The 21450-nt window shown below is 44.9% G+C and overlaps 1 protein-coding gene across 1 annotated transcript in view; it reads right to left on the bottom strand.

The window, feature by feature from the left end:
• Positions 1-21450, bottom strand: part of DNAH6 (dynein axonemal heavy chain 6) — a gene marked incomplete at both ends in the record, with an annotated part of 168476 nt that overhangs the window by 121860 nt on the left and 25166 nt on the right. The window contains 8 exons of the mRNA XM_080932360.1: positions 386-478; positions 1476-1688; positions 3359-3502; positions 5799-5912; positions 10821-10949; positions 15453-15704; positions 17336-17488; positions 18975-19126. Of these exons, the coding sequence (XP_080788486.1) occupies positions 386-478; positions 1476-1688; positions 3359-3502; positions 5799-5912; positions 10821-10949; positions 15453-15704; positions 17336-17488; positions 18975-19126 (1250 nt within the window). The remainder of the gene's footprint in view (positions 1-385; positions 479-1475; positions 1689-3358; positions 3503-5798; positions 5913-10820; positions 10950-15452; positions 15705-17335; positions 17489-18974; positions 19127-21450) is intronic.

Raw genomic sequence — 21450 nt, 5'->3', positions numbered from 1 at the left:
CATTTTATTTCTTTGCTAAATACTTGTGAATAAGTATTTGCCAATTATTTACATCCTGTTTTCCAAGTTAGTTTTTCCTTAGTGGCTCATAGTTGACTTCCTTTCCTTAATCCTCCACAGAAGCTGCATGAGGTATGGTCCAGACTCCAATCACTGCTTCCCTTTCCCCCTCCTCCTTCCCCCCATTTCTGTTCCCTTCTTTTCTTCTTTATTTTGATAGATAATTCTTATTATCTATCCCTGCTAGTTTAGAGCTTGCTAAACTTGCTCAGGTTGGCCTTGAACCTGTAGTAACCCTCTTGCCATTGCTTCTCGAATGTTGGGATTGCAGGCATGAGCCACTGTGCCTGATTTCCCCCAAATTTCCCACAAGCCAATTACATACCTGTATGTCATCTGTGCCACCCAGGATATATACGTCCTTAGAGTCACGGTGAGGAAGAATGACGAATTCCGTTGTTTTCCAAGAGTCTTCCACCTGGGAAATAGTTAAAGCCTTAAGGTATCTGATTCCAGAGTGTCTAGATGTACAATAAAGATGAGTGGAATGAAACAAGAGGAAACTGAACTACCCTACTTCTTCCCTTATGACCCCGGACATTCTCAAGATCCTTTTCTTGGTCGGAAGCCACTAATTTTCTTGGTTTCATTTGATGGTTCTTAATACAGGTGATAATGTGCACCTTAGGCTTTTAAGGGAAGGAAAATGCAGGCAGGTGTGCGTTGTTAGAAGGAGATAGTACTATAAGTAAGAAAGGCTTCTTGATGTAGTTTAAGGCAATTAGCCCGGCCCGGCCTGCTCTGGGAATCTAGAAAATAGCATGCTTTTCTGTTAAACAAACAAACAAACCAAAACTCTAGCATGAAGTTCTTTATAAAAGCCAGCACATAGCCAACAATGGTTGCTGTGAGTTCCAACTGGGCTATAGATTGAATATATAATACTGTGGTACAGGCAAGGAGACAACAGAGGCCGTTGCTTGTGATGTTGAAAACTCTACCCAGATAACACAGACATTATTAATCTTCATGTTGTGACCTGAAACCTTTACATTCTACATTGTGTGTGTGTGTGTGTGTGTGTTTATGTGGGTATGCGTATGTGGGCACAAATGCACACATGTGCATGAAGAGGCCAACGGGGTCATTTCCTACTTTTTCTTAACTGCCATAGCCTCTTTTTAAAATTTTTTTATTTTATTTTATGTATATGAGCACACTGTAGCTGTCTTCAGACACACCATGTGGTTGCTGGGAATTGAACTCAGGACCTCTGGAAGAGCAGTCAGTGTTCTTAACCACTGAGCCATCTCTCCAGCCCCTGCCATAGCCTCTTACTGGGCCGGAACTTTCTCCGTAGGCTAGGCTGGCTGTCCCACGAGCCCCAGGGATCCATCTGCCTGGCTCCATTTCCCTGGCGCTAAGACGGGACACGAGGGACCTATGCCACCATGTCTGACTTTTCCCCGATTTACCTTCTTAAGAATTATCTCTAAGGCAGCTTCCCCAGAAGCCTGTCCAGATATGTCCTGGATTTCTTGAGCATAGTCAAAGACATGTAGTTCTGACAGCCTCTCTAAGGTCAGGGGAATCTCAGTGTCCACTAGGAGGGCATCGACGGTTTGTTCGATGGCTGCCCAGTGCCGAGCTTTCAGCGTTGGGTTCCTCAAGTCCATGATCACGGGAAGCTGGAAAACAGACATTTTCAGAGGTGCTGCCTCTGGAAAAGGTACAACATGTGCAAGACCTACCTATGATCAGGTCAGTAAACACCCCAGCATGGGGGAGGGGCTCATGGTGCTACCTGAGCAGTTGTTGGTAACTGCTGGCTTCTGGGGGGGGGGGGGTGTGGTCCTGCATAGGTCAACCGTGCTACACTGGACGGTCCTTGACCCATGAACATACTGGTGGCAGTTTTCAGACTCAGTGTCTGAAAAAGAGTGCATGAGGTTGGGAAGACAGTGTGGCGGGAATCTGGGAGAAGGTGAATGGGGGGTGGGTGGGTAGAATCGGTCAAAACACACTGTACATAGTTCCAACTTATAGACAGTTGAAAACAGCACCACTCAATCCTATAGGAAGGAGACTCAGGAGAAAAATGCAGACGAAGGGATTTCATTAAGACTGAGAACATTGAGTTTCAGGGCACATAACTAATTCAAAAATTTGGGGAAGTTGGTAGCTATGGGCTCCTCTGAAGACTAGAACAGAGGGCTGGAACAGAGCGCCTCACCAAGTGGAGCCAATCCCGAGGACTGAGCCCCTCCCACCGAGGACTGAGCCCCTCCCACCGAGGACTGAGCCCCTCCCACCGAGGACTGAGCCCCTCCCACCGAGGACTGAGCCCCTCCCACCGGGGACTGAGCCCCTCCCACCGAGGACTGAGCCCCTCCCACCGAGGACTGAGCCCCTCCCACCGGGCTGTCACTGGTCATTTGTCTTGTCAGAGTAATCAGTAGAGTGGAACCCTGCAGGAAGCGATTCTCAGCTGGTAGGTCCAGGAGAAAGAAGCTGAAAAGAGCCCCTGGGCCCCAGCTCACTCGAGAGACAGTAGGTATCACTAGAAAACACAGGCCCACGGTGCAGGGAGTCCTGTCAAATCTCAAAGTCAGCAGAACTCCTAACTGGAGTTAATATAACGTGGCAGACAAAAAGGTAAACCGAGGAAAACTAACGCTCGCCTCCAAGATTGCAAAGCACACGTCTCAGTGATTCCTTGCTGCTGCTGAAGATGTCTGGATTTCGACAACCAAACAAAAGAAAGAAACAAACAAACAAAACGAAAAGGCACACAGCGAAGCAAAAAGACCAGAACAAAACAGGCCCGAGAGTCAACGGTGATCACAATCAAACTCAGAAATGGTGCACGTGTTCAGAATAAAGCTTTTAAGTTAACTACGGTGAGTTAGAGGCTGGGAAAGGGAGGTAGCTGACAAGGTCAGTATGGGGAGGTCAACTGGCTGGTCTTTTACCAGCTGAGCAGTCTCACCAGATCCTTCTCTCCTTTTTAAGGACTGGCTTGGTTACACCGCAGTTTCCAAACCAACCCTTTATGTGCACTAGCCGGCTTCCTGGACCTTTCCACGCAGAATACATCTCGATAATGCCCAGCCGTGGCGTGTGACAGTGCTGTTGAACCAGGCTTGTTTGCTGCCTCCAGTGTTGAGGGCATCAGCATCTACTTGGTCTATTATGTAACAGACCCTACGAGTCTCTTCTAACTGTTATGTTCTATGGATGGCACAATTTTGCCAGTTGTTGAGAAAAAACACACCGGGCTGTTAGCTCTTTTTCCTGCAAACAAGTCCCCAGGGCACCAGAGTTAGGTTCTGAAATGATTCCCCTCGCCCCGTCTTACCTTCTCTTTCATCTTCTCCACCTTCTGTTTGAGCTGGGGCACCACACTGTTAGGTGGCAGGCCCTTTTCCAGCTGGGTCACAAATTTCGCATATTTAGTAACTTGACCATTTAGGACTTCTGGGTCCAAGCAGTCAAATTTGGACTGTGGGATTAAAAAAAACAAAACAGTTAAAACACACAATGTTAAGCTTTAATAGTATAAAAGTTTAACCTCATTTGAATTTTCCTGTCACTCCAAATTTTAAACCAAAGAAAATCAGTAGGCTCGGAAACAGCCATTCACGATGCTGACCGCTTTATATATATTTTTAATAGTGTTGTCTTTTCTATCAAGTGCAATACTGTGATCCTCAAATTACCAGTAAAGACCACAGGGACAGCCCTGGTCTGGGCAGCTGCCTGGACCACATGGATGTCCAGGGGCTGTGCAGAACTAGTCCCACCCCCAACAGCTTTGTCACTGAGGAGAGTGGGGCCTTGCACTCCCCCAGGCAGCACAGTGGAGCTGGCCACGAGGGAACGAGCTGGGGAGAGCTTGTTTGCCTTGAGGTTGAATGGGCACAGGGATGATGCCTTCCCCAGCTTGTCCTTTGCCAGCTGCAGTAGTAAGGAAAACTGTCCCAGAGGTCATAGGAGTGGGAGAGATATCCTTGCCCCTCACTGGCCATAGCACTTAGAAGAGTAAGCCCTGGGCAGCACCATGGAGCTGGGTCTGGAGGCATAGATGCGGGTGAGCCAGTCCCGAGGACATGGTAGCTAGACGGCTGACTCTGCCTCTTGCCTACGGTGGCACTGAGTGGCTTTGGTAGAGCAGTGCTGGGGGAGCTCTCCCCAGTTGTACGGATAAGGGAGAGCCAGTGGGCCGACCAGCTCGGGCGTTACCAGATCCAGGGCTCTGAGGTGGTCCACACCCAAATCTACGTCATCTGTGAACTGCTGGGGTACCTGAAAGGGCAGGATCTCCATGACACAGAGCAACAAGATTAGGCCTGGGAGGGGTCCGAGTGAGGATCCAATATTAATGGCGTCACAGAAGGCAGAGACCCCGAACCGGACCGATGACTCAGTGCAATGGACACTTGCAGGTGAAGATGTGTGGACAGAGGGGTATGATATGGGACGCACTGTGACACACCACAGCTTCCGTGATGAGATGTCTTCTATGTTTTATTTTGCTTGCTGTTTGTTTGTTCGTGTGGGTTCTTTTGGGGGTGGGGAGGTAGCAAGGGCAGAGGTGGATCCGAGGGGATGGGAGAGGGGATGGGACTGGGCCGCAGAGAGTCGGTAAAAAGGGTTTTGTTTTAAACTCTCCTCTGGCCCTCCCATCGCCTAGGATGTTACCTGGAAAGCATTTCCTGTGTCATTTGGTTTGTGAACGGTTCTAGGCATTGCATGCATAGGAAGAGTGAGGTGTGCCAAGTGTTTGGGAAGCAGATGGTGTTTTCCACACGTCTGTATCAAGCTTGAGAGAGTGGTAACTGAAAGTTGACCACACCGAAAGGTGCTCACAGCTTCTGCTTCCTTTTCAAGTTTTGAGTACAAGTGGATCCCGGAAGCAGAGCCTTGGGGCTGTCTTGCTGGACGCCATAGATGGCGTTCATTACTGAGTGCACTCCTCTGACTCTAGCCTAGCAGCTTGAGCAAAATGGCCTCCTTCCATCAAGGACACTGAAGAACAGAAGCCTGAGCTAACATATCTAAAGTGAGGACATCACAAGTAAAACCCTCAAGAACTCTGGGGTGCTTTGTGGCAGCACTGTGTTTAGAAGTAACACTGCAGTTAGGTATCACGTCACATGGTCCCTAGACACTCGCACCATGCAGCCCCCTTAGACCAAGGTGTCAGGGACTCTGCTTTATCAGAAGAGTTTTTGCCTCATAGCATTTAGTGACAAATGGCCTCTTAAATTTAACCAGAGGACTGATCGGTTTCCATAAAAATTCTACTTCACATTGTTGCATAGCAACACGATGGACACATTAGTGACACTGTGGTGGAATAGTTTATAGTCTAAAACAGAATTTTCAGGTTCCAAAATCTCTTCCCCACTTTCTCTAAGTGGGTCAACAGGACAAATGCATTCGGTGACTAGTTGTGTCTAGTTCTCACTGACGATGGCCATGAAACCAAAGCGAAAGCACAGGCTTCATGACCACTGCCCCAAAGGAATCACATACGCTGAGTTCCTTTGGAATGTAAAAATGGACACCTGAATATGAATAAGGATATAGAGCTATTTTTTTCTTATATGCTAGCTTCAGCACCATCATAGCTATGTTTTTCCCTCATCAGACATGTAAATTCGACTTTCTGAATATTGAAGTACGTATTTGATTGATGACCAGAAGACACTAAATAACTGACATACGTTTCGTATGATTAATATTTAGGTGGAATTAGTAAAAATCACAACTACTGAGAGCCGCTTTCCCCTTACCCTTAGCCATTCCTGCTGGAGTTTGTCCCATTCAGACAAGGAGTCCCAGAGCAGTTGTTTGAGCCTCAGTTCAGCACTAACTTCTTCCAGTGCATCAAACTTAGAGACTTCCACCTTTAAAATACAAGAAACGAGGCACAGGACTTAGATTTCAGACAGAACGACCCTCTTGTCCTACAGGCAACTCTCAGTGCTGGGATTTCCGGGAAGCATGTAGATCCTAAATGAGGAGAGAGAGGGTAAGGGGGTGACCACTGGAAGCTAAAAGCCCTACAAAATCCAGCAGAGTATAGCTTTTCATTTATGAAGATATCACATTCTAGCTTCTTACAACGTGCACATCCTGAACAGAATCGCTGTTGGACAGCACTGGAGCATTCCGTTTTGGATGCTTGGTCTTTGGTGGTGGGGTGGGGGTGGGGAGGAGATGCATCTTCAGGTTGACTGCTTTCCTTCTGGGCTCCTGAGCTTTGGTGGTGGAAGAGGGATGTACATGTGTGTTGGCTGCTGGAGGGAAGATGGAGAGGTTTAAGATCGCAGAACAACTTCTCGGTTTCTAACCACATGGGATGTAGAGGAAGCTTGTAGAAAGGAAGGCTAAAGACATCCCGAAGGGGGTTTTATTTTTGTAAAGTTGATTTTTATTACTTTATTGGTTTGTGTATGTACGGGGGAGGAGGGATGGTACAGGTGACCTTGAAGACCAGAAAAGGTCATCTGGTTCCCTGGAGGTCATCTGTGGTGTGTCCTCTGGAAGAGCAGCAGGCACTTTTAACTGTGGAGGTGTTTCCATTAACAATGAGGTCAAGATGGCTTTGAATTGGATGTGAGGAAACTTCCATTGAACAGACTGAACAGAAATTGTTGGATTCTTTGATTAAACTAGAGTGTTGGTATTAAGGATGTGGTGGTTTGAATATAAATGGCCCCCATAGGGAGCGATACAATTAGGAGGTGTGGCCTCGTTACAGTAGATGCAGCTTTGTTAGAAGAAGTGTGTCATTGGGCGTGGGCTTAGGTTTCAGATTCTCTCTCTCTCTCTCTCTCTGCTCATTCCCAGCACCATGCTTGCCTGAGCACCACCATGCTTCTGTTTTCTGCCATAGTGATAATGGAGTAAACCTCTAGACTGTGAACCAGCCCCAGTGAAATGTGTTCCTTTGTAAGAGTTGCTGTGGTCACGGTGTCTCTTCACAGCAATGGAATCCCAAAGTGAGATAGGTTGGAGAGTGGGGGTTAGCCCCGCCTTCCATTAAGTTCACCAAAGCCTTTTGTGCTTTTGCTCCTCTCAGATGATTGACAGCCACAGAAGGAAGTCTGGGTTAGAAGCAGCTGTGAAGGAAGAATCAGATACAACATGTGAAAGGAGCAAGCTGCTGCCATCTCAGGCCATGTTGTGTGTGTGTGTGTGTGTGTGTGTGTGTGTGTGTGTGTGCATGTTCACACATGTATGAGGGGAATATGAGCACAAGATTGCACTTGGGTGAGTGTTCCATACACTATGGCATGTGTGGAGATTAAAGGACAGAGTATTGGTCCTACCTTCCATCTTCTTTGAGAAAAGATCTGTTGTTCGCCACTGCGTACACCAGGCCACTTGCCCCTGGAGCCTCCAGGAGTTATCCTGTCTTGTTTTAGGAGTGTGATTACAGCAGCTTCACATGGGTTTGGGGACTCTAAACTCAAGTCCTCATTCTTGCCCCCCCCCCCCCAGCCATTGCTCATCCTGTTGTTTTTCTTTGAAATGCTCCACCCCCTGCAATATTATGGTTAAAAACACATGAGATCTATATTTTTGAGGAAATCTTTATGCATATAGTACTGTTAATTATGCCATGTTAAAAGCATTTGTAGCAGACTTCCAGTGCTTTTCAAGTCCATGTTTATGAAAAATTATACTTTCCAGCAAGCAACTCATATATTTTCCAAAAGCAACCCTGGCCAATAGTGATCAGAGAGTGCTTTAGATATTTCACACACGAATTGATCTTCTGTGATCGGCTCATCTCACTAAGGGTAATGTTGTCCAGGCTAGTCTATGTTACATATGACATAATTTGATTTTTCTCTTTCCTTTTCAGTGTGCATATGTGTGTACTCATGTTTGTGCATATGCGTGAGTGTATGCTTGCATGTTGAAGTGAGGGGACTAGATTTTAGGATATAACTAACTAACTAACTAACTAACTAACTAACTAACTAACTAAGCATCTGATTAATTGCTTTCATATAAAGTCTCTCACTGGCCTGGAATTTACCAAGTAGCCCACACTGGCTGGCCAGAGTGTCCAGGGATCTAGGTGTCTTTACCTTCCAAGCTCTAGGATTATAACATGTGTTATACACGTGGATTCTTTAAATCATGAGATCTAAGGACAAAACTCAAGGTGTTGTATTTGCACAAAAGGCAAAAACAAGCAAACAAATTCTCTTTTCTGGCTGAGCCATTCCCAGATCTTTTTTCTTTTTCTTATTTTTAAAATTTTATTTTATTGTTAATTGTGTGTCTCATGCTCAGAGACATGAGTGCAGGTGCCCAAACAGGTCAGATGTCCTGGAGCTGGAGTTACAGGCAGTTGTGAGTCATACAGTCTGGGTACTAGGAACCAAACTGAGGTCCTCTGCAAGAGCACTGTGCGCTCTCAACCTCAAATCATCTCCCAGCCTGTTTGCTTACTTTCTCAACTGGCATATATTCATTGTAATTTCTTTCAGGCACCATGAGCATTTTCACTCCCATACACTGCCCTATATTTTCTCTCTTTCCTTCCTGATAATCTCCTTTTCCTCATGGTCACATACATGCATTTTAAAAGATTATCTATATAGAAATTAAAATCCATGAACTAGAGAAGACCCATGCATTATCACTTAATGCAATAATTTCCGTCCATTTTTTTCTAGATATGACATAATTTTATTGAGTAGAACTCAATGGCTGAGCAGAACTCCATTGTGGATGCGTATCACATTTTTCTTTATCCATTGATCTGTTGACTGAGAATCTAGCTGATTCTATAGCATCACTATTGTGAGTAGTGCAGCATTAAATATGATGTATAGATATCTCTATGGTATGTTAACTTAGAGTCCTTCAGACATATACCCAGGAGTGGCATAGCTGTATTATATGTTTAGTGTTTGAGAAACCCTATGCTGATTTTGCATAGCTGTTAATTTGCATTTCTACCCATAATGTTTAACAGTTCCCTTCCCCCATATCCTCAGCATCATGTGTTGGTGTCTGATTAATAGTAATTATTCTGCGTAGGGTGAGATAGATTACAATGCACCTTCCGTATTCATATCCCTGATGAATAAGGATGTTGAGTATTTTTCGTATGTTTATTGGTCATTTGTATTTCTTCATTTGAGAACTCTGATTCCATTGCATCATCCCATTTATCGGGTTGGTTTTGTGTGTGTGTGTGTGTGTGTGTGTGTGTATTTAGTACTTTCGAGTTCACAATAAATTCTGGATACGAATCTGTCGGATGTACAGTCTCGAAGCTTGTCTCCTGTTCTGCACACCGCTCCTTCGCTCCGCTCCCTTTGCCGTGCACAAGCACGTTAACTTCATCCAGCCTCGTTGGTCAGTGCTGGGTTTTATTTCCTTAGCAGAGTCTTCTCCAGAAAGCCCCGGCCTACGCTGGCATCCTCAAGTGTTTCCCATGACAGCTTTGGGCCTTACACTGAGGTCTCTTGACCATTCATAAAATGTGACTTCTGTACAGGGTAAAAGATGGGGCTCTTGTTTCATTTTTAACATATGGGTACCCAGTGTTTGTAGTACCATTGTTTGGAGAGCCCCCTCCCCCCATGTATGTTTTTGGTGTTACTTCCAAAAGCCAGGTAACTGTGGTTGCGTGGGTTTGATTCTGGCTCCTCCTCTGCTCCATTCCACTGACCAGCCTGTCAGCTTTTGTGCCAGTAGAATTCTGGTCTCTCGTCCATGGCTCCGCAGTGTTCTGGAGCTCCAGCACCATTCTTTGTGCTCGCGATCGCTTCAGTTACCTATGGCCTTCTGTGCTTCCACGTGGGCTTTATCCCCCACTCAGGCCTTACCTCTGTCTCATTGCCCCACACCAAGCAGGTCACTCTTCAGATTGTTTGACTAACCCCTGGCCTTGGGAGCTCTGGCCTCTGGAGCAGACCTGCTCAAAAACTCTGGGGTGAGCAGGTGTGTCCCCAAGTGAGGTGCAGGGACACTTCTCTGAGTGCACTATCCTCTCACTTACCTTCTTGCTCTCACGGATGCTGTTTAAGGCACGAACATCTCTTTGGTCTCCTCTTTCTCTCTTTTCACCCTTAGCCTACGTTTTGGGACTCACCTTATCTTCTGGCTCGTCTCTTCTTTCATGTAATACCAGCATAAGTAAGACAAAGCTTGTGGAATCAAAATGCATCCAAAGCTACGGGACTTTAATTAACCACATTTTGAAATGCATGCACATTTTTTATTGCTTACACATTTAAACACAGAAACTGCAGGGAGTGGGAGTTGGCTGAGAATTTCCCATAAGAGGATATTTTTGTCTCATGTATACTAATATTTTTGCGTATGTGTTTGTAATACACATGTATGTGTGTGTGTTTGCATGCTTGTGTGCACATAGAGGCCCAGGGTTGATGTCAGACACTCTTTGATTGCTGTCTGCCTGATATTTTGAAGAACTGGACCCAGAACTTGCCAGTTCTTCTAGTCCAGCTAGCAAACTTGCCCCAGGGATACCCTGTCTCCATCTCCCGATTGCTGGGATAACAGGCAGGCTGTTACACCCATCTGGCTTTTACACGAGTGGTGGTGTAGGAGATCCAAACTCATGTCCTTACATTTATGTATGGAACACTTTACCTGCCATGTCTCCAGACCCCCTGTGTACTAATCCCCCTTGGTGTGCTTGCGGCACATTGAACAGCCACTGTCCACTGAGTGGTTCTGGTTGCATTGTAGAGAGGACTTATGCATAAATACATCTCTGTGCATGCATTCCAGAAGCAGATGTGAACAGCTGCAGTTACCTTGAAATTCTTCTGGTAGGATTTGTACTGAAAGGCACGTTTCTGAAGGTCATCCAGGACGAACTGCAGGTCACTCAGCATTGTCTTTATTTTCTCCTGGTCAGCCGTAATATCCAAGATCTGTGGGTCCTGCAGATTCAGTGTGGGCTCTGGTTAGGGCAGCTTACTTGTTCACAAAGATTAGGTAGATCAACCAATAGGCATGTTTCCAAAAATGCATTTTTACCCAATTCTCTTTCTCTCTGCCTCTTAGAAACTGTTTTAATGTTACATATCAGCATAAGAAAAAAGTAGAGAAATGTAGAAATACATGGAATAGGGACTCAACACTGCTGTAAAACAGAATGTAGGGGCTGGCAAGATTGCTCGGTGGGCGAAGGCATTCACCTCCAGGCCTAAGGACTTGAGTTTGATCCCTGGAATTTACATAATGAGGAGACAGTGCAAGGGTGCAAGACCTTCGTATACATGTGCCCTGGCTCTCGAGTGCCCACCCTACTCCCCGCCGTCATAAAATAGGACCTAGTACAGTCTCCTTCGTTTCCTACTTGAAACCAAAAGCTGTGGGGATCGGAACATATCAGGGGAGAGAGGAGATGGTTATGATATAAAGAAAGTTTCCTCTTCAAAATAAAACAACAGAAAACACTTTGAGTTACGAGAGAGCATAAGGAAAACCAGATTCTCCCGGTATTTTCTCACAGCGTGCTTCTGACACCAGTGTGTGTGTGTATGTGTGTGTGTGTGTGTGTGTGTGTGTATGTTTGTGTGTGTGTGTGTTTGTGTGTGTGTTTGTGTGTGTGTGTGTGTGTTTGTGTGTGTGTGTGTTTGTGTGTGTGTGTTTGTGTGTGTGTGTTTGTGTGTGTGTGTGTTTGTGTGTGTGTGTTTGTGTGTGTGTGTTTGTGTGTGTTTGTGTATGTGTGTTTGTGTGTGTGTGTTAGTTCCCCTCCCAGCAGACCAAGCAGCTCTGCAGCAGCACTCGGGAGTGGGGAGGCTTATGAGCTACTATCAGAAGCAGCATTATCCTCCAGTTCAATTCGCCTCTGATGCTGTCTATCTGGAGATACCTTGGATGCCATAGGTGGAGGGCTCACTCCCAAGACTTCCATCTTATCCCAACTGCAAACCCCAGATCGCTCTGCCTGTGCTTCTGACTAAGTGAGGTTCCTGTGAGTCCTCTTTGGGGTCATCAGAGTGGTTTGTGGAGGGTAGGAAGAGAGTTGTACTCAGCAGCTTAAGAAGACTGTGATGATGGGGACAGAGGAAGAGACACAGACGGAGGCATGGGGACAGAAGACAGAGCTTTGCACCTTCCTTGGGCCTTACTTTTCAGGTATGTGACTATCATGAGATGTTGTAAACCTAGGCCTTTGGGCTTTATATTCTTCACCTAAACAAACTTGAGGCATAGATTACTACACAGAAGAATCTCCAGGCAAAACCAGTATGATCTAGTGCTAATGGGCTGAACCCAGCATGGCTTGTCTAGATAGAACCCTCTTAACATTTGTGCAGAATTCTTTTCTCTTAGGCTGGGTCAACACCCCTTTTAGAAAGTGCATTGGTGGTGGTGGTGGGGCACTTATGGTCATCTCTAAGATTGGGTATTAGAGTGCATTTGTAGTTTATGTACACGGTTGGCCAAGAGAAACAGTAGTCTCTATGGCCTTCTTGGGAGAGAAAAGGGGATGGAGAGAGGGACCTGCTTACATGCCACACCCAGGCATTGTAACAAGACTCCTTTTCCCTTTACCGTTCCAAAGTTATTCCAAGGCTTCGATGAGAACCAAGGGTAAGGGCTAGGGCACTCATCCTCCTGTTTGGATCCTGTGGAAACTTAGATAAGAGCAGCTATAGGCCAGATCTATCGGCCAAACATATATTTGAATGCTTAGTCCCCAGCTGGTGAACTGTCTGAGAAAGAGTAGAAGGACCCAGAGGTGTGACATTGTTGGAGGAGGTATGTAAACGGGGGATGGGCTTTCAGGTTTCCAAGCCCATGCCAGGCTCAGTATTTCTGTCTCTCTCTCTCTCTCTCTGCCTTCTGGCTTGTGGATCAGGATGTCGCCACCTACCCTGTGCCTACCTGTCTGCTACCAGGCTTCCTACAGTGAACTAATACTCTGAAACTAAAACCAAGGCCCCAAGAAAATGCTTTCTTTTACGAGTTGCCTTGTTCATGGTGTCTTTTCACAGCAGGCAAACAATAAGACTGGTTATTTATTAAATAATTTAAGAAATACCAAAGCTATAGAAATTATGAAACAGAACTGTGAAAAGTATATGCGCAGTGCCTAAAACATGTAAAACACATAAATACATAAATGCATACAATATGCGTATGTGTAATCACAGAAATGAAGAGAGAATATAAAGATTATGTAAGTTAAGGCATATGTTTTAAGGAAAATATTTCGGTAACATTTGGGAGTTAAATATCCAGAAACAGGGCATAGAATGGTTCAGGAACAATAGAAATACTAAGTCCATCAGCATCTGAGAAAATGACAAAATCTAAGAACTATTATAGCCCTCACTTGGGGACCAGTTAATCCATCTCTTGCCCACTGTGGCCTCTCATTAAAATGGCAATGTGTCCTGTATTAGAAAATACCAATGGGATTGTCATGGCAGAAGCTGCTTATGTGGGCACTGGTGCCCTTGTGGCTGAGCTGAACCTAGTTTTCCTGGGCAGCTTCTAGCTCATGGTCTTTTCTGTTTCCTTAAGGACCATGCTAGTGCCCGCTGCTGTAAGTCATCATTTCTGCCAGAGCCCACGGTCCCAGTAATCCATGACTTTCTCAATCTGGCCTTCAAACACCTGGCTCCCCAATTCTCCCAATAATCACTGGTTATCACATTTAAGGTTTTCTCTCCGACCTCCACCAGTGGGAGTGCATGTGTGCTTGGGGTGGGGGTGGGGGTCTTGATAGCAAATGGTGTTATTTGTAGAGTAAATTATAGATTATAGTTCTTTGCTCAAGAGTGAAAGGAACTCTATTTAGACCCTCCATAGAAGATGAACTGGTTGGTGGTCCCCAGGCGTCACTGTTTGGTGTGTGTGTCATGTTGAAAATGCACCACTACACATGAGGCATGTGCTGGCATTTCCTTCCTTTGATAACTACTCTTGCTCTCATGATCTGCAGCGCACACAGGACAGCAGCACTTGGCACGGGACTTGCCAGCAACAGTAACCACTGAGGGCAGACCGTCTGCGCCTAAGTCCTGGTCCCACCGTTTATCATCTCCGTTACCCTGGGCAACTCCCTTCCCTGAATCTCACTTTCTTCTCTGTAAAATGTGAAAAAACAAAAACCTTATACGTGTTCTGAGAATAAATAAAAACATACAGACCATGTAAGATGGTACCTAGAAGCATTTTTTTTTATCTTTTCTAAAATACCTTAGATAATGTCTATCGACTGTGGATGGGTGATAGAAAGTACCTTAGGTAATGTCTATCGACTGTGGATGGATGGGTGATAGAAATGTGGGATGTGATGCAGAGAACTGCACAGCAACAGGTGTACATCGACTACGTGCACCCTCAGTGATGCCAGGACAAGAAAGCACTGGGTGATCCTCAGACAACAGGACCCGGGGCAATCGCTGACTATGGAGATAAAGAAAGCGATTCTGCTTAGGTGGGTACTCAAGAGTAATGCAATAGCTCTTGATAGAAGAACACAAATGTGTTCACTTCACGATCATTTGCCAAAGCCTGGAGTTAGTACAGCCACACACATCTGCTCTATTCAGAAGAATTTAAAAAGCTTCAGTTTAAAAGTAACATCAGTAGCAAGTTCTTAGCGCACAGCTGGTGTTAGCTGGTTTCAGTGTCTCCATGTTCACACAGATGTATATTGTAACTGTTACTGTGCTATGCTCATTTGAGGATATCTGCAAGAATGTACTTTATTATTCTTCTACTGATGAGCATTTTTATCTTTTCAAATTTCTATTATATGGTTTTATAATTCTCTACTAAGATTTAGCCAATGATAATGAAATAATTTTTATACAAATCTTGCTTTCAGATATACTTTAATTATGAATCATCTAGATGTGTAGTCTAATTTCTGAAACTTTTTTCTAAAAAAATATGATGAAAGTTAAACAGGTAATCTCTATCAATTAATATTATACTTAATATTAAAGGGAAATTTGTCAATGTCCTCAACAAATTTCACAGTGTAACATCAGCTGTAAAACAAGTTAGCAACAGTAAACACACTCATTTCAAAATACCAGATACCAGACAGGAGGAAGGTAACTGAATGCTGAGCACAGACTTAGCTCACAGTAGCCTGGAATTCATTCAGTACATTGTAAGAGAGATTCTGAAATGATAGAGTTTTAAATAGCAGTTTGAAGAACTGTTTAGAATAAAACAAGGGGGAAAAACCTGTTGCAATGGAATATAGTCTCTAAATGAGTTGAAGAATAAGTTTTAACGTTCTCATCACAAGATAATGAGCATGTGATGTGATGGATAGATTAACCAGCTCATCATATAGACAATGACGCACATTGTAAATACACACAACTTTTCTTTGTTGGCTCTGCCTGAGTTCTTGAAACCCGTAGTCCTCGGACTGGACCGGCCATCGGAAAGATCCCTCTGCTTACCTGTGCCAGCAGCTTGACTTCATTCACTTCATTGTTGAGTTCTTCAAGATCCCGACCCAAGTGCAGACAAAACTGCTTGATGCTCGTTTCTCGATCACCCACGGATTTGTCGATGGCATTCCGCACGGCGGTTATGGAGGGCTTCATGGTGGCGAAAACGGCGAAGTCTTCGGGAGGTGCGGGCACCTGATACTGCTCAATGAGCTTGTACATCTGGACCACGATATTCCCTTCCTCCTCCAGGGTTTCAATCTACATAGAAACATCGGACATGAAACACAGTGGAACGCTGCTGCTTTCTAACGGGAGACACTCCGATGAAGCATGAGCATGAAAACATTCATTGTAAATTCCTGAGTGCGACCGTCTAATTGGCTGAAGCTGGTCACATGATAAACACAAGCTTTGCCAAGGGCAGAAGTAATTGGATAATTGAGCCAGGAGGTAAATGGTCAGAGCTGAGTCCAGTTGAGTAGTTTTAGAAAGTAAAATCAGCTTCTCTCCCTGTGTCTGTCTCTCTGTTTCTGTCTCTCTGCCCTCTTTCTCTACCCCCCCCATTTCCTGTTCCTTGCTGCATTAAACAGTGTCACCCAGTTTCTAAGACCATATATATACACTGTGATTTTTTCCATGTGAGTGTCAGGGGCCTGTACTGAGCAGCAGTCAGTCACCCTATGCACCCCTGAAGTTAGGAGAGGCCATGGTCCTTGGTCACAGGTTCAGATCCCAGATCTATGGTGATGCTTCACCATACTTCACTACCTTATCTGCTGCAGTTCAGATGACCCCTGAGCAGCCTTGACAGTCTACTTTCAGTAGACAGTGTCTTCCCCGTGTTTGCTAGTGTTCTGCAAACAGACCATTCCGCAGTCTGGAGGAAACCGCTCACCCCTAACTCTACCACATGGTTATGTAAGCCGCCATGTTCACTCAGCTGGGACCTGGAGAACACAGCTCCCGCTGACCTTGCTCTTGAGCACAGCCAGAGTTAGCCCTGGGTGTGATCACAGCAGATGCCATTGTGTAGAAGCTGTCTACGGTTCTGTAACATGAAACCTGAACCGCAGGCAAGTTCCCGGGACACAGTTCTGAGCCTGTAGCTTGCAGGGCAGTGGCCTCAGGAAGCACATTCACCAGGCTGATGTGTGCCTCCTAGAGTTTCTGACTTACAAGGCCTAAGCCAGGTGTCCAAGGATGTCACTTTCCAACACACACCCAGGGTCTGCTCTGCTGGTGATCTGGCCCCTGTGGGAAGCTGTGTTCCAGAGAGGAGCAGACATCAGTGATGAAGGAAAGAAAGGGCTGTTTGTTTGTTTTCCCCGAGCTTCTCTTGTCTCTCCTCCCCATCTTGTCCTCTCTTGTCCTCCATCTTATCTACTTCAAAGGCACACTGAGAGTCATGCGTTTAGGACGATTTAATTATTGGAGCCAAATGTCATATTGCTGTCACGGGGGTGAGCCTGAGAAGGGCAACTCGTTTTCAGGGGAGAGCAAGCAAGAGAGGCACACACACAGGAACGGGGGGGGGGGGGGGGGGTGTCTCTGCCTAAGCTGCTTCTTTCCACTTTAACAGAAAATCCTGCGCTGGTATGTAGGTATAGTGTAGGTGTAGAACTAAAGGATTTCAACCCCCACGAAGACCCTACATCCCTGTTACCACCACTGTATATTTGTGAGAATTACAAGTAAGGCATGTGAAAACTCGGCGCGGCGCCTGCCGCGTGGTCAGAACATGGAAAAGGTTAGTTGCTGTTAAAATGTGGGCATTATTTCCCACGCCTGAAAGTGTTCCTGTTATTTAGGCAACTGTTCCCCGACTCTCGGACTCTTATTTTGCTTTTTTTTTCTCGAGACGCTGAATTCCCAGAGAACAACCAACTTACCCGCTCCTGAATTTCGTCAAGGAACACTAAGTTGTTAACGTAGTCTATGGTCGTCGTTGGCGCGAACTCGAGTCTGTATTCTGCGTCCTGTGCCTCCGAGATGATAGCGTCCACCTTTTTCTTGCTCAAATGGGGAAGCATAAGATTTAGCACCTAAGCAATACAAAAATAATAATGAAGTGGGCATTTCTGCTTTATTACAGAGTTTAAGACGTCTTGACGGGTGTTGAGTCAGGAGGCATAGAATCGGCAGTGTGGGCAGACAGTCTTCAGTGAATGCAACAAGCTCAAGGTCAGCTTTTGACAGTCACCCAAAGCACACACTTATGGGACAGTGTGGTCCGTGTTCTGACACCTCTCGGGACTGTCTTCTGCTCCTCTGTCTGACACAGGGGACACCAGGCTGAGCCCCTTGGCTTCAGGCCCAAGCTCGCTCTTTTCCAATTGGGAAGCAACCGCGTGGTTTGGAAGGAACTGACCTCCTCTCCAGGGACAGAGGTAGAGTTTGACTGAGTCCAGGGTGGATATTCGCAAGGTTTTTTGTTTGTTTGTTTGTTTTCTTGTTTTGAACAAAGTGACTAAATTACGGTGTTTGCTCAGGGCTGAGGGAGGTGTATACTTGAAACTGTAATCTCTTCCTCCTCATTTTATGTAGCCAAGAAAGACCTGGCCTGTGGAAACTTTCAACCGCCATTTCATAAACACGAGGCAGTGCTCACTTTGGCGTGGTGGCTCGTCTGGAGCTTAGAAAGGCTGAAAGAAACGGAGCGTCTGGACACGACCCAGGGACACTGCGTGGTCACTCCGTTTCTGGACATCTATGAGTGTAGAAGTTTTCTGGTCACCTACGTTTGAGTTTTGTTTTCTTTGACTTGGTATGTTGGTTGTGCTAAAAGAGTGTTGACATTAATTCGTATTTGTCCCGATTATGTTTTTATGAGAGAGAATGTGTACTGGTGTTTCGCCTGCCTGTGTAAATGTGTGCTGTGTGTGTGGCTGGTGCCTTTGGGGGTCAGAAGAAAGCATCCAGCCCACTGCGAAAGCTACAGTCAAAAAGAGTCCTTTATGTGCCTGCTCTTATTACCATTTTAACTATGGTGTCTGCAAATATTTTATATGTTAAAAATATGTTAAAAAGGAAAATATTAATATTTGTGTATTGTAAATGTTGAAATTACCATAAGAATATTGGTGATCTCTCTCTCTCTGTCACACACACACACACACACACACACACACATACACACACACACACATGCACACACACACATGCACATACACACATGCACATACACAAGCATACACACACACATGCACACACATGCACACACATGCACACACACATGCAACACACATACACACATGCACACACACATGCACATACACATGCAACACACATACACACATGCACACACATACACACACATGCAACACACATACACACATGCACACACATGCACACACACACGCATACACACACATACACACAGGCATACACACACATACACACATGCACACACATACACACACATGCAACACACATACACATGCACACACATACACACACATGCACACATACATACACACACATACACGGATACACACACACATAAGTGAGTCTTTCTCTGGCTCACATTACCTCCAAGCACCTGAGTGGTGATGGGATGAGCTTCTCCTTCAGCTGCTTGGTGTCAATAAGCAGCAGGCCCACGTTTCGGGTGGGTCTCAGGGCTACCGAGTCCTTGTGCTGTTTGTGGTATTTTTCCAGCTGGGTGCTGAAGAACTGGACATCTACAGAAAACGAGATGGATAAACTACCTTATCTTTCACAGTAGATTTTAAAGTGGCAGCCTGCAGTGGGTTACAAACCACCCCAGCCTGAAGGGTGGTCATTAAGCAACAACAGATGTGAACCAGGCAAAGGTATGGATGAATGCAAACCCTTATTCTCTGCTGATGGGAATGTAAACCAACTCAGCACAGGGTCGTGTACCTCTACTATATATAATCTATGCTACATTATGCATACCATCCTTAGTTTTTGAGATTATAAATAGAGCTCTGTCTCTCCTAGGTAGAACGGCTCCAGGTCAGCCTATCACAGGGATGCTGTACATCAACTCACAACAGCTAAGTTACAGAAACGGTCTAGGTGCCTGGCAGTGGAAATGGGTAAGGAAAATGTCAATATACACACTGGATTTCTTTTTATGTCACTTGCAGGAAAATGATGCAGGATATCATATTAAGCAAAGTAAGCCAGTCTCCGAAAGACCAATATCACGTGCCTTATGTGGTTTGTAGATTTTGTATAGATACATGAGGTCATATATGTGCATATGACATGAAAATAGAAATAAAATTGTTCAGGGAGACAAAGGAGAGTAGTGTAGTGGGAGTAATATAGTTGAGTGGGGGGGGGGGGACAGAAGGGTAGGATAGTTGGGGAGATATATTCTCCTTGTCTAGTGTTTACTAGTTTGAAAAGTCTTTATGTTACCATAAACACAAACATGCTGCCATTACAAAGAATGCACACAATGAAAAGCTTAAGTTAATACATTTACATATGCAATTATGCTAGCACCATACTCAGAGTGCTTTGTATAACTCTAAAATACTAATTCACACTGCTCAACGATACCCTTTTCACATAATGAAAACTGTGAAACATTTTTTTACAATGTTTTACAATGTCCAGCATCATATCTTTGGTCTCATTAGTAGATAAGAGAAGAGACTAAGTTTGGTCAAGCCTCCTGAAGAAAGGAGGCTAAGTTTGGTTAAGCCTCATGAAGAGAAGAGGCTAAGTTTGGTCAAGCCTCTTGTGTCGAACTTTACTTTTGCACTTCAGAGACAATGTGTTTCTTACAAATTGAAGATCTGTTGACATTTTAGCAATATGTTTTTTTTAATTATTTCTTTAATTTTTGAGATTATACTACTTACATAATTTCTCCCTTTCCTCCCTCTAAACACTTCTATTTGCTCCTCTTTGCTCTCTAATTCATGGCCTCTTTTTCACTGAATGGTTGTCGTATACGTGGCATATTTGTTTATAATGTTCCGTGTCTGTATGTTCCCAGGGCTGACCCCTTGGTGTGCTCTTCCCTTTGCCATTTCTCTCGATTGCAGCGTCCCTTAGCTTCCTGTAGTTCCGTATGGAGGGCTGAGGCCTCATGGGCTTTTCCCCACCCACTTCGACATGTCCATTGCTGTCCTCGTTCAGCTGGTGTTTAAGCAGTTACGTTGATGAGACTTTATGGATGTAGCTTCTAACATTTTTTATAACCTATTTCTAATACGAATACTTTTACTAATGCTTTGAGAATGTCATACAGTATATTTTGATCATGGTCATTATCACCCACTCCTCCCATCTCCCCACTCTCACTCCTCTTTGGTTTGTATCCTCTTCTTTCTTTCAAAACTGCACTGACTCTAGTTTGTGATGCCCATTTACTCCTGGGTGTGGAGCCTGTCTGCTATGGCTTAGTTGACTCGCCCCGGGGTCATACCTTCAAAGGAAATTGACTCTCTCCCTCCCTTAGCAACTTTCAACTACAGTTCCTCTGTTGGGTGTGGGGATTTTGAGCCCATCCATGCTGGGATGTTGACTGGCTCCATCTTGTACAGGTCTTGTTCGGGCAGCCACAGCTGCTGTGAGTTCCTGAGTACAGTGGTTCTGTGTATTCAGAAGATACTGTTTCACTCCAGTCCTCCCGACCTCTGGCTCTTAGTCTTCCTTCCCCTATTCTGCCATGGTCTCTGAGCTTTGGAGAGATGCGAGTCTGATAAAGATGTCCTATTTGTAGCAGAACACCCTACTTACACAATACAGTGTTTTTATTTTTTAAAGATTTATTTATTTATTATATATAAGCACACTGTAGCTGTCTTCAGACACACAGGAAAAGGGCATCAGATCCCATTACAGATGGTTGTGAACTACCATGTGGGTGCTGGGATTTGAACTCAGGACTTCTGGAAGAGCTGTTGGTGCTCTTAACCACTGAACCATCTCTCCAGACCCAAGTGCATCTGCATTTAGAAATGATTTTTTTTTTTTTGGAAAATAAAATACTATAAAGTCATAAGATAAATCATATCATAAG

The sequence above is a fragment of the Micromys minutus genome (assembly GCF_963924665.1).
Source record: "Micromys minutus genome assembly, chromosome: 18".
Classification (NCBI taxonomy): Eukaryota; Metazoa; Chordata; class Mammalia; order Rodentia; family Muridae; genus Micromys; species Micromys minutus.
This window is presented reverse-complemented; position numbering and strand designations above follow the sequence as displayed.